We start from the raw sequence: 13,410 nt of genomic DNA on the forward strand, positions 1-13,410 counted from the left end.
ATCCCCCCTACTATCAATCCACAGCTCCCACCCAGCCAAAGATCAAGGATGCTCTTCCTCACAGACTTCATCATCTTCATCACCCGGCTCAATAAAATAAAAGTCTCTTCCAGAGTTCTTCACAAGCACTAATCTCATTTATAATCTGGGCCCCTGAAGTGAATATAATGGACCATGGATACAGAAGGATGGAACACTTGCTGCATACAAGTGCTGCAGTTTTACAAGCCAAGAGTTTTAAAAAGCCAAGCCCTGTACTTGCGAACCGTAATGTGGTTTGCTTCTAAAGGAAGCCTTTCCCTAAAGTGACGGTAATCAGTACAGTCATGCCAATGTTTTTTAAATAGCATCAGCTCTGCAGTTCCAGAATTGAGAAAGAGAGATGCTTACTAAATTAATGATAAATGAGAGTGTGAGTAGGATCAGTGGGGGAAAAAGTCATGGTAGCAGTGAGTCAACGCCCCTGGCTGGCCTCTCTCTATTTAGATAGTGGGGGCAAATTCATTTAGCTTTCTGTGGGCTCACAGGTTATGCCCGAAGAATCTCATTACAGATGCATAGGACCCTACAGCAGGTCACAGGGCCCAACACCCTCTCCAGCACCTGGATCACAGTACCCAGTGCCCCATACCCTAGCCGAATCTGGAACGGATCCACTACAGAGCCATCGTCTACCTGGGACCCTGAGATGAAATGCCCTGCTCCTATGCCCACATCTCTCTTGGGTTGAAAGCACAGACGCGTGATATCCTGTGGAGGACTGGGTTTGTGCCGAGCGCTACTGATGAATAGGGCATACGTGTGTGCCATGCCTCACTAGCGGCATAATTAACGAACGAGAGGGACATGCTTGGTAATGTAACAGACGTGCCCCTGGCAACTAGACTTAGCATTCTGCTGCTGTAATGTCTGTGAACGTCCAGCAGTTAAATGTGTCAAGTAAGCTCATTGGATACATGAGGCAGACTCATCTGAGGACAGACAGCGCAGAGGAGACTAACAATACAAAGGGAATGAGATCAATGCTACATGTAACCGGTTCACTCGTAAAACGAATTGAAGTATAATACAGCTTCGAAGGTGTCATTCAGTACAGGACAATGCCCAACATGGTTCAACAGACCCATGAGATACAGCACAAAAAAGGTAGTAAGATGATTAACAATGGTCAATGCTCAAATTAAACCCAAAACCAAGTGGAACAGACACACTACGCTGTCTTCAGTCGAACATGCAACCATGTTTTGGTTACGTTGGCATTACAAAAACGGTTTGATTCATGGTCAAATCCGGACTCAGAGGTAGGTAGTAACGTGCTACGTTTACTCCATTACATATCCTTAAGTATTTTTTTCAAATGAATTGTACTTAATATAATGCTGAATACTTTTCACTCTTACTCGAGTACATCTACTTAGTTTTATATATACATGCACAGCTTCTAGCCAACAACATTGGCTCCTTTGGCTACATCGGCCTCTGGTTCCTACATCACCAGCGCAGCTATATTGAACTGGCGCACTGATAGTGGGAATCTATGGAAGACAATCCCAAAACATTAGTCTCTGATTGGACATCGGTGGCGTGTGCACATCGTAGCACTGGATCCAGACATAGCAAGAAACGTTAAACTAGTTAATGTTAGAAAGCTTATGTTCTTATTGGCTACATTTAATATGACAAGCCTAGTCTATGGGGCAAAGCTAGCATTTAAGTTTGTGAGTGTGTGGTTTATTATAAAACTGATAGGCCTACCTTCTGTTGAAATGGTGGCCTACACAAAGCCTATCTCTCCTGCTTCAGATGTAACTTAAGTATCTTACCTAAGCGCATTGTGGTACCTCTTGGTATGAAATGCGCTGTGTAAATAATTTGATTTTATATCTGATCTGTCATTACTCAAAGTATCGCATGACACAGGCCTACTCATAAACTCAAAAATGATATACAGTTAACAATAACAATAATATTTAACGGATGTTCTTTTGATGTAGCCTATTAGGTAGACATCACTTTAACTATGTCCCAGCCATACACAGCAAAAACTGTCCTCCCATTCACCATCTTGGTAAAAGAGTCCAAATATGAGAATGTAGCCTAAACCAAATATCTTACAGTGACGATACATCATTAATCAATACATCATCAAACAGCATCAAGTTTGCAACATTCATTTTTAACTGAATATTTTTTTAAGCACATCTAAGGATGAGCAAAATATGTTATTTGCAATTTCAACTGAATGAGAGCGGAATATCTGTATAGCCTGTAAGGTAGATACAATTCCACTCAGGGCACTTAAATGGCCAGCAGCAGCCCTCCAGCCTACAGTTTATGTATTTTTATAATACATATGCCTAAAAGGTGAATAATTATCATCACATCTCAAATGATCACTTACTTGAGTACTCAGTCTATGAGACATATTTTTACTAAAGAAATTATGATGGGTTTTACTGATTTACTTCTACTTCTACAACATTTTTACTTGACTACAGCTTTTGCTTACTCTACCCACCTTTGATGCTACTCAACACGAACATGGACTCACAGCGTGTGTGTGTGTAGTTCATTTGTTTGTTGCATTATATTGGATGAAGTCCTAACCACCTAACACACACAACAGGTAATGTTACAAAAAGCAGATAACATTAGCATCTTAGGTTGTAACAAACATTATCGCCTAGGCTGTGTGCTAACTTCTCTGTTAATGGAGACACAGGCTAATGTTACAAATATCTCATTGTCAGTGTGACCGAAACACGTTAGCCAGATATCTCACAACGTTTGTTAGTAGACTTCTTGTTCATGAAGGTGTAAGACATGATGTACACCCCTCTAGACCAAGCCCCACACAGCAGATTCTTCTCATCCTGTCACGCTGCTAAACCTTCAAATTGTCTTCAGGGGTTGTGAACACATGCAGAAGAAGCTACAGCTATGCATAACAATGGACTGTTTTGATTGACTTTAGCTCAGCAGCTTAGTAGAAGTACGACACTAATCTATAGTTGTCGTTAGATATAATTTTGTTTTCAGTGTTAGAGGGCATTGCAAAGTTGAACTGTAGTGTACTGAAGGGCTTTTTTTCATATTTGTCACCCTAACTAACCCTTAAACTGAGGCACCTGGGCATGGGTGTATGACACAGACTTTACTTTATATTCATATGTTATATGTTCATATGTTAAAAGGTTTCAGTACACATTTATGTCTAACTGTGTCGAAAGTAATAAACACAGTGCCATGGAATGATGGGCTCCATTTGTCTTCCATTCTTTCCCCGTGCAATAAAGTAACAAAAATACTTGCCTTGATTCCCTGGTCTTTTATGAACTATATCTATTTCAAGGTAAGCGATGCCACTTTTATAAAATAGGCCTTTTTAAATTTATAATTGAAAATGAATGTTTACATTTAATAAATCGAATCACACCTGATCTTTCCGTATTGAAATGCATCATCCCTGAATCGTCTCATCGCGCATGTTTCTAGATATGTATCGTCTTATAAGGGCTAGATGCACAGTCTGAATCTTTACTATGCTCTATGTTCTGAGTAATTGTATATAGAGGAGTCCTGTTACTGTCCACACTGGCCAGCTCCCTGCCAGGTGTGCTTTCCTGCTTTCCAAGAGACAGAGTTAATGCCAATCTCGTCCAGGTTTAAAAAGTAAAATGCTCCGATGTTGGAGCGAGCCAGCGTTTCAAAGCGAGACGTGACATTTAAACAGGTATGCCAGTGTAAAAGCATTGCCAACACAGCCCACAGCGTCTGGAATGGAGTCACAAACCGCTTCCGGACGGGGGACCTAAATGGAAATGAAAACGCTGAGACCTGCCAGCTGTCATTCTTTCCCCTCCCGTTTTCCCATTTTCATTTAGAGGAAGGGGAAATGTTGGACCCATTCCTGAGGTGAGTTCTGGCTGTTTACCAGACGTCAGTCTATACACCAGACATCTCTATCAGCTCAATCTTGAAACAGGCACAAGAAATAAAGATACTGCTGCTGCTGCTGTGATCTCCTGTTCGTTCGTTCTCTCTCCAATTCTTTCAACTCGCATACCTACCATCCTCTGCTTTTCATACCTCTCCCCACCCACTCTCTTTCAACCACTCATTTTCTCGATAAGACTCCAATTAGCACACGTGGTTTAGCTGCGGTGGGTGTGCCACTAGCTGGGGTGGTAGCTGCAGAGTTCTTCTGTGCCAACCCAGCAGTGGGGCAGCGCCATGCCAGCGCTGAGGCACTGCCTAATTTAACGCCAGAGAGCCTGGTGTAGCCGTGTGCTCTAAACTAGAAGCCTGGTATGAGTCTGTTTTGACCCTTGGCTCATGGAAAGAGCTGGTTGATTCAGGTGACAGGACGCGATCCAGCTCTGAATCAGCTTTCGCTAGAGACAAGCTGCCAGCGCACGCCTCATCAGTCACGGTGACCCAGAGTGTTAATATAGCACAGAGTGCCGAAAATTGACATCAATTAAACAGGCAGTACAACAGAGACATGTGTGATGACAATTACAGAGAGGGAGAGAGAATGAGGGAGAGAGGAAGGGGAGGGAGAGAGAGAGAGAGAGACTGAAGTAAGTGAAGTGAAGTGAGTGAGTCTGTGAGACTGAAACGTTTTCCTCCCATTATATATTTTTCTTTGATCATTATCCATGCCTCATTTGATTTTCATTTTTGTCTGGATGAGCTTAAAAGTACACACAGCAGAACAAACAGCGCTTCAACGTACTAACATGATCAAAAAAAACTCTGGGGAATGGAGCCAACTTCACCGCAGAGCTATATTTAAAGCTCCGATCAGTCTCGGCACTGCCACCGCGTGATACAGTGAGAAAAACGGACGGGCGTGTGACAGCCGAATCAGATGGAGAGAGGGAGGAGAGGAGGAAATTGAAGCAAACGAGTAAAAGTGGAACTGTTTCGCAACTCTGAACGTGATAATTGGTCCAAACTCATCTCCATGTGAGGAATGTTGACCAAGTCCTGATAACTGTCTCTCAAATGTGAAACAAGGTGTGTCTGGGGCTTCATTACATTGCACAGATTTGCGCTTGAAAACTTAAAGGAAGGAATTCATCAAGTTCTGAATTCAGTTAAAATGGACATTCACAGTGTATTACAATAAACATGATTGCTTTTTACCACAAGCAATTCTGTTGTACCACTGTTACGAGTTCTAGGCACAGGCTTGAAACCCACAGTCATATGTTGAAATGAGCTAACAGCCACAGAGAAGAACATACATTTGAACCTTTCCCAGTGAGAGCAGAAACCAGGACCTTACTCTGCTCTCTGATTAGTCCCCCCCACACACACATACACACTCCCAACCTGCCCTATTTACTGCCATGCAAAAATATTATGAAAATGTAATAAATAGATAATCATTATGAAAATGTAATAAAATAGATAAATATTATGAAAATAGATAAATGTATACCCACACATACATTCATCATGTCTCAACGTATTTACTACTTTGCATTTTTATTGCTGCTTTGCATTTTAATTTGTCTTAATATAAAACCCCTGAAAGGATTTCTTTGGCACTTTCGTCCCGAGGCTTTAGGAGGGGCATGCCAGGACACAGCCATGTGATAATCCCCATGAAAAGTACTGTGTTCAAATTCTCTCTCACACACTCACAATGTCTCTCTGTTTCCCTTTTCTGATTCTCACACACACACACACACACACACACACACACACACACACACACACACACACACACACACACACACACACACACACACACACACACACACACACACACACTTGCAGCCCAGCTCTCAAAAGGACGCAACCAGGGAATTACAAAAGGAACGTTCTTTATTAACGCTTTAAATTACAAACAAAGGTATTCAAACAAACAGAAAATGGGGTAAACCCTCCGGCTTTCACCCAGTGCAACCGGCACCTTCCCCTCTGTCTCTCTCTCGCTCGTCAGCCCTTCTTACTGACTGTTTTAAAGTCTTTGTCTGACTAGTTGGCACTGATCAGCAACTAGTCAGACAATCTACACCTGTGTGTCCAATTAGGGAATGGCCCGATCTGCCTAGTCCCCAGAACACCTCCCCAGGGTCCTAAAGCCTGCCCTGTATAGTCCTAGTAAGGGAAATCAGCCATGTTTAAACTAAGTGGGAGCCCAAGAGCAGCTTGGGCTACCACAACACACACACACACACACACACACACACACACACACACACACACACACACACACACACACACACACACACACACAACGTTTTTTTTCTCACTATCACTCCCATTCATAGTCCTTAGTCCCTCTCTCAATCCCCCAACCCCACCCGGCCTGTTTCAGTAAAGTTGTTTACTATTAGCTTGCTCACCCTTTCTCCCTCTAACCATCAGGAGAAATTATTCTTACATTTAAACATATCCTTCAGGTAGGCTCTTCTGTTTTCCTATTTCTGTCACATCTGTCTGCAGCTTTAGCCTCTGTCTATCTGAAGTGTATACCTCTCCCTTCTCTCCGTCCCTCCCAGGCCATTTTGACTGTGGATGAATGACAACGAGAGCAACTCTCTAGTTGTCAAGATGTCGGCATTAAGCACCTGTGCGATGGCCAATGGAGCCCCGGGATGCAATGGTGCATGTTTCGGCGGCTGTCTCATTGATTCCCTCTGAAAGATCCCAGAGAGTCGCCGAGCATGGAGGCGCCAACACTGACATTTGTCATCCTTGTCAAAGCCAGAAAAATGAAATGTTAACACACCCAATGTGCACGCACACACACACACGCACACACACACACACACACAGACACACACACACACACGCACACACACACACACACACACATGCACCTGCTCACAGACACAGATAGACACACACATGCATGGTTTGGCATAGCTAAACTCAAAAGTAAGCATCTGTTTTGCATTACGCGGCACTGTTTTTTCAGATAGCTGCACACAGACAAAACCTCCAGCAGTGCTGTGATCAGGGCAACACACTTAAATGACTGGTGAGTGCCAGCACCAACCATTAAACCCCACTATCAGCTCTATAAATAACACCGACCAGAAAGCAGGAAAAGGAAAGATAGGAGGAATGAGGGATGAGGGGAAGAGGGAAAAAAGTTTGATAAGATTTTAATCAAACATCCTTTTCATGCCAGGGACTTAACAGCCCGGCGGATTAAAGGCTAAGGGCCGTGCGTATTGACAGAATAGGATTCAGCATCACAGCGGATCAACTCAAAGCCACATCAGGGACATAATTAATCATTTTAAATGCATTGCGTTTTTTTTTTTCTCCCTCCAACTAATTCAACGACATAAGCCACTCACAGCCAATAGCCTAAAATCAATATTCTTCAACGTTTTCTTGGCTGGGATGCGTTCACAAGCACATGAGAGCTCACTTCATGCCTATGATTATGCTGATGAAAGATGATTATAATTCATCGACCGCACAAAATGGACTGAGAAGGCCGACGGGGGAGAGCGGGAAAGAGAGCGAGAAAGACTTTTTTTCTCATTTATTTTCAGGAACCATCAATAACAGCGCGAACGCAAAAACACAAAAAGGGCTGGCTGCCTCCTGGAAGTTCAGTCCACTGAACATGCAAGATCACTCAGTGTGCACGAGTCCCAGCGGGGGCCTCCACTGAGTCACGTCTCATACAGACCTATGTGGCTGTAGGGGCTGAGTGTGGGGGGGGGGGGTGAACAGTAAAGGGGACTAAAGCGATACATATGGGTCAAACCCCTCAACGGTTCTGCTCAAGTTGGTCTGTGGGTGAGCAGCCAGGGCTCTCATTAGTGATACAATCATCAGAGACCAGTGCTATTTCATGTCAACCAACCTCAGGCTCCGCTAGACAAGGGTGGTTAATTAGGGTCAGAATACTTCCTGATCAGAGAAATGAACACGGGAAAGAGTAAGAGCTGGGAGAGAGAGAGAGAGGGCGGCTCCACGGCCTGGCATTTTTTCCCCAGGCATTCTGCTAATATGATTGTTCAATGACATGCTGGCTCACGGCCCTTCCTGTCTAGATCATTTCAAAGTCTCCCATCTTCAGAGTTTAACCAATGGACACACTGGCCAACAGCACTTAAAAGAATCTGAAAGCTCTGTATGTTGTCTCAACGAAAGGCAATTAGGTCACTGCATTTATAAATGCAGGGCACAATATCAGTAAACATAGTATAACATTTCAATTGATATTTAATGCACAGCCGAACCGCTAATCAGTGAAAACTATGACAATTCATACATGACACTATGCTTATTGTTCTGCATTTGTTGAATCTATTAACTAAAAATTCCCAAAGCAAAGACTGAGAAGAGCTGTAGTTGTCGACTCAGAAAATAAACACATCAACTGAAATGAGCAGGAGTAACAATTAGTCAGGGTATTAGTCTTTGTTTATTATTCAGTTAAACACAAAGACAACGTGAACAGGACAGTCATTATCGACTGAGCCTGAGGTAGATCTGCTCTGTTTCCCTGGAATATTGATGACTCCAGAGAGCTTGTGTTCGGTTGGACAAACTGCTTGGACAGTTCCACAAGCAAACGCACTACAGACACTAAGCCATGCTATAGCCTATGGCAGCAAAGGAGGGTTATGGAGTCTTTATACAATAAAGTGCTAAAATTGTTTCGAACTAGGGCTGAACGATTAATTGCATTTGCGATTTAATCGCGATATGATAGAACGCGATTTTCTAACCGCAACGTTCGCGATTAAAAAACGTGGTCTAAAAAAAAAAAAAAAAAAAATTTTTTTTTTTTTTTTTTTTTTAAGATTGTACATTTTGCACACAGTGTTTAAAAAGTGCATGCCTAGTGTTTATACTTAAAATGACTTTTTTTAAATTACTTAAATGCACAGTGGCAAAGCCACCGATTTGTTGTTCTTGTTTCTGTAATGAGCAGTTAAAAAAAAATGTAAAATTTGGGAAAGAATATTTTACACTAAATGTATCTAATATTGTGTTGGTCATACTTAAATCATTCATTACGTTTTGTTGGGAAAAAAAGAGGATAAAAAAAAAAATCGCATATTAAATCGCAATCGCAATATTTTGGTAAAAAATCGCAATTAGATTATTTTCCCAAATCGTTCAGCCCTATTTCGAACGTTTTAACAAGTTGACGCAAAGGACCACGATGCACATAACAATTTTCACACTCACATCGGCCATTATAAATAAATCCAACCACCGGTAGGACACGTGTTTGCCACGTAGCCTATTTGACAGCAAGTAATATTATAACAGAATTCAAGGTTCACTGTTCATTAAACTAAATCACATGGGCTCAGTGTGATATGCCTCACAGAAACAGGCAGCGAGTCAACAGCAGCCTAGCTGGAATGAATAAACGTACGATGAGCTAATCTAAATAAACTGATCTGATTGGACGGTAAAAGATTGGATTTCAAATTGAGTAGCGATCATTCATATTTGACATTATTAGTAGCCTAATAAAATGGAAACTGTCGGGCGAGTCTGCCAAAGCCAGCGTGAAACTTACTTACTAGTCTACATAATTGGGGGCCAAGCAGCAAAACATTCAAACGCGGTTTGTGAGCCGCAACATAAATTGGAGACAGACCACAGAGTTAACAAAAATAGTTGTTTATTTCAATAAATAAGTTGGCTTGTAATATAAGGGAATAAATATATATAAACGCAAAGCATAAAAAAAAACCACAGTGAGCACCAGCCTCAAAAACAGGGTGAGAATGCAGACACATTCTCAGGTGTAAACAATGAAGCATATTATGCCCATGCACCACCCAAAGGCTGCTGCACTGCCACTGAAAGGCCAGTGGGGGTGCAGGGGTGCAGAGCGGCGTAACACCTCTCCCTTAAAAGGGTTCCTCTAGCCCTAAAACTCAAGATAAAGGCCCTCTATAGTGTCATCCAATCTTCAGTTCTCCACTACTAGGACAAAGGAGGAGGAGAGGGAGACGAAGACAGAGGGAGACGAAGACAGAGGGAGACACAGAGCACATGCCACAGATGCCTTTGGTTGCCTCACCAAAGACACTCCGGAGGTCATCACCTGGCTGCTGCTCCAACATTAACACCCCATTCTCAGAGTGCGACAGCCACAGATCACAGGGGTCACCCAAGCCACTCCAGAACGTTAAATCACAGACTGAAACAGGCGACCCTGAGCCACTACAGCACCATTCAGGCTCTTAAATATCCACATCTTTACTTCAGTGCAACAGCACAATACAGACATTAGCCAAAATATTGATCTTGATCAATGAGTTGCCTCAGTCATATCTTGATTGTGTCCTTACAGACCAGAGCCCTCTAGGCAGCTCTGTATAGCTCAGTTTCAAAATGTAATGGGCTTTTTCACTTTGAAAACGCAAATCAAATTTTCTCCCGGCGTACCCCCTGAACCACTTTGCGTACCCCTGGGGGTACGCGTACCCCAGTTTGGGAACCGATGCTCTACAGCATACAAAGAACTAAATGTTCTCACCAAATAGTTCAAGGAGACTTGCCCAACAAACACACATGGATACACACGGACACGCATGAGGTTCAAACACACATGGATACACACGGGCACGCATGAGGTTCAAACACACATGGATACACACGGACACACGCATGAGGTTCAAACACACATGGATACACACGGACACCCATGGGGTTCAAACACAAAGTTGCTACACTTGGAACACACAAAACCAGTAACAAGTGACCCAACAGCCACAAACCAAAAGGATTATCCACACAGTCACTACACTTTAACCAAAGTAGTAACAAACAATCCCAACCAAAAGTGCACCGCAACACAAATGGTCAGATACACAGTGGTCTCATACCACAACAAGTTACTGGAGTCTGAGAAGTTCAATGTAGCGCACATACACATGACCAATCAAGAATGGAAAGCCACACCCACAATATAATGATCACAATTAATGTGGTTCACTACCACACAAACAAAGTTAATGCCTTCACCTAGCTAATAATGTTCACAAGTGATTCACAAAAAGTGGCCTGACGTCTCCACAACACTTAAATATCACTAGTACACAAAACTCACCTCGTGAACATTCACATTTAAGCGCCCATACATGCTGATCTAAATGCATGAAGTAGGCATGTACAAACACAGCTGCCACACTCAAAACCCTCAGCAAACTCTACAGAACTCAGTGTCACTGGTTTTAGCTTATACACAGTCTTTGGTGGTGTGGTGTTTTTTTTTTTTAAACCATAGTGAGCACCCGCCTCAAATGAATGCAAGCCCCCTTCTGAAGGCAAACAGTATGGCTCAGGCTGTTGCACTGCCACTGCAAGGCCAGTAGGGGTGCAGAGGGGCGTAAAAGCCATCCATTGGGTTTCTAACTTTCCCTGTACATTTAAATGATCTTCTTCTTCTTCTTCTTCTTCTTCTTCTTCTTCTTCTTCTTCTGGCTTGGCTGTCCCTAAAACCATTTTTTTATTATTATTTCTATTTGGCACTGATTATGGAGAGTCCCCTTTTCCTTCTCACCAACTTTCATGACTGTAATTCGAGTATTCTAGCGCCACCAATAGGTTGAATTTGGAGTTGCAGAGTTCGTTTAACAGGCTATATATCCTATATGGGTTCCTGTAATGCTTGACTGTTGATAAAGCACACATAAGGGGCACATATGTGGTCCTACTGAAGTCAGCTTTTTATGTCTTTGAAATAGAGTTGTGCAAAATATCAGCAATGTACAGCATTGTTACAGAAAGTAAATATAGGGGGTTTGTCCTAATGAAAATGATATACTGAGAATGTAAGGGACAGGAATAGATTGTTTCGCTTACATCCTCGTCATCATACTGACTCCTTTTGTGATGGAGGACACGAGATCGAGGGTCCTGACATGGTCTTGGCGTCTTTCCCGCGTTCTCCTCCTCACTGACGCGTCCGCCTAGCAGGTGACTGGCCTCGGGCAGCGCAGGGAAGGATGCGTTGGTGTTAATGTTCCCCGAAAATCTCTGATACACCGAAGCCATGGCTCGTATTTACAGAGAAAGAGTAGTTCAAAAAGGTAGGGAAAATATCCCCGTCTCTCATCAGACTGACCCGTTGTCTGAGCTGGACTATTTGGAGGCGATCACAGGAGTTTAGTAAGAGCAGTCCGCAGAGAATAAGTCAAATAACAGTATCGATTAGACCTCAAATCTGAGAGAGAAGGCGGACTCACACTACGGGCAACAAAAGAGATCCGAGTTACTTTGATCGCTGTGTCAGAACAGAAGATAGCGTTTGGGGACAATCCATTAGTTGAGGACTTGTTCGGAATTCACTGCACGTATTTCCCTCTAGTTCAATCCGTCCTTCCGTCTATTCGGTAAAGCAACAACGTCGCTTTCACGCCCACTAAAATAACTCGAGAAGACAACTATGCCAGACACAGAGTAGAAGTAGCCTTCAGAGACTGTGCATGACAAGTGGCCAGCGGAGGTACCTACTCAAAAACTCTCCCCAACATCACGGAATCCTCTGTGAAGGAGTCTTGCTGTGTGATTAGCCACAACAGGCACAAAACACGAAAAGCGGAAAGGCAGGCAGCTTTCAAACGAATTATCGTTGTTTGACGGCGAGCTTAGGCACCAGGAACGTGTATTAGGAGGTTATCATATTTTGCAGTGATAATCGTAGGGAAGAACTCGAGTGCCTCTGTGTGGCCAAAAAGTCCCGTACCACGTTACATTAAAAACGAGGTAAACACTTTTCCCAATTTTCAATGTCAGGCAATCATTGTCTGGAAATCATTGTTTTTTTCCCTCACTTCCTCTGCCCTCAAAACTTGGTTTGGGGCTTCCAAAACTAGGCTACAACATTTGTTTGTAAAGCAGTGCAAATAACACTTATACTTCAGGTATTTTACAATGTAGCCGACTGCAGTCTTGTAGAGTAAACCCAACAATTACTTCACTTTATAGGTGAAGGACATTTGTCTGATAGAAAGCTTGCACTGCATTGAAACTCCTCTGTTGTTCCTTTACTTCTATTCAACATGAGTTCCTTTCCTTTACAATTCATCATAAGTGGATATGAGAGATTTCAATGTCACCTGTAGACAGCTTTACCCATATGACATAAACATAGCAATTGAGTTGTTCAGACACCAGAACCTGCATGGTAGGCATACAAATACAGCTCACACCAGTGATGAGACAGGGTGTGTGTGTGTGTGTGTGTGTGTAATAAAAATGCACAAATACAAACACAAAGCAGCTTATAATAGAATAGACCTACATATCACAATGCATCAGTAGCCACACACACACACACACACACACACACACACACACACACACACACACACACACACACACACACACTCATAAACCCACATTTCTTTCATAAAGAGAAATATGCTGTGTAACCTTATCCAGTTTCGTTTTGTG

The 13,410-nt window shown here is 42.7% G+C and overlaps 1 protein-coding gene across 1 annotated transcript in view; it reads right to left on the reverse strand.

Moving 5' to 3' along the window:
- Positions 1 to 12,555, reverse strand: part of dpp6a (dipeptidyl-peptidase 6a) — a 221,606-nt gene extending 209,051 nt beyond the window's left edge. The window contains 1 exon segment of the mRNA XM_031583767.2: positions 11,818 to 12,555. Within this exon segment, the coding sequence (XP_031439627.1) occupies positions 11,818 to 12,009 (192 nt within the window). The 5' untranslated portion in view covers positions 12,010 to 12,555.
- Positions 12,556 to 13,410: the final 855 nt, after the last annotated feature.

Source organism: Clupea harengus, chromosome 17 (genome assembly GCF_900700415.2).
Source record: "Clupea harengus chromosome 17, Ch_v2.0.2, whole genome shotgun sequence".
In the NCBI taxonomy this organism is placed as follows: Eukaryota; Metazoa; Chordata; class Actinopteri; order Clupeiformes; family Clupeidae; genus Clupea; species Clupea harengus.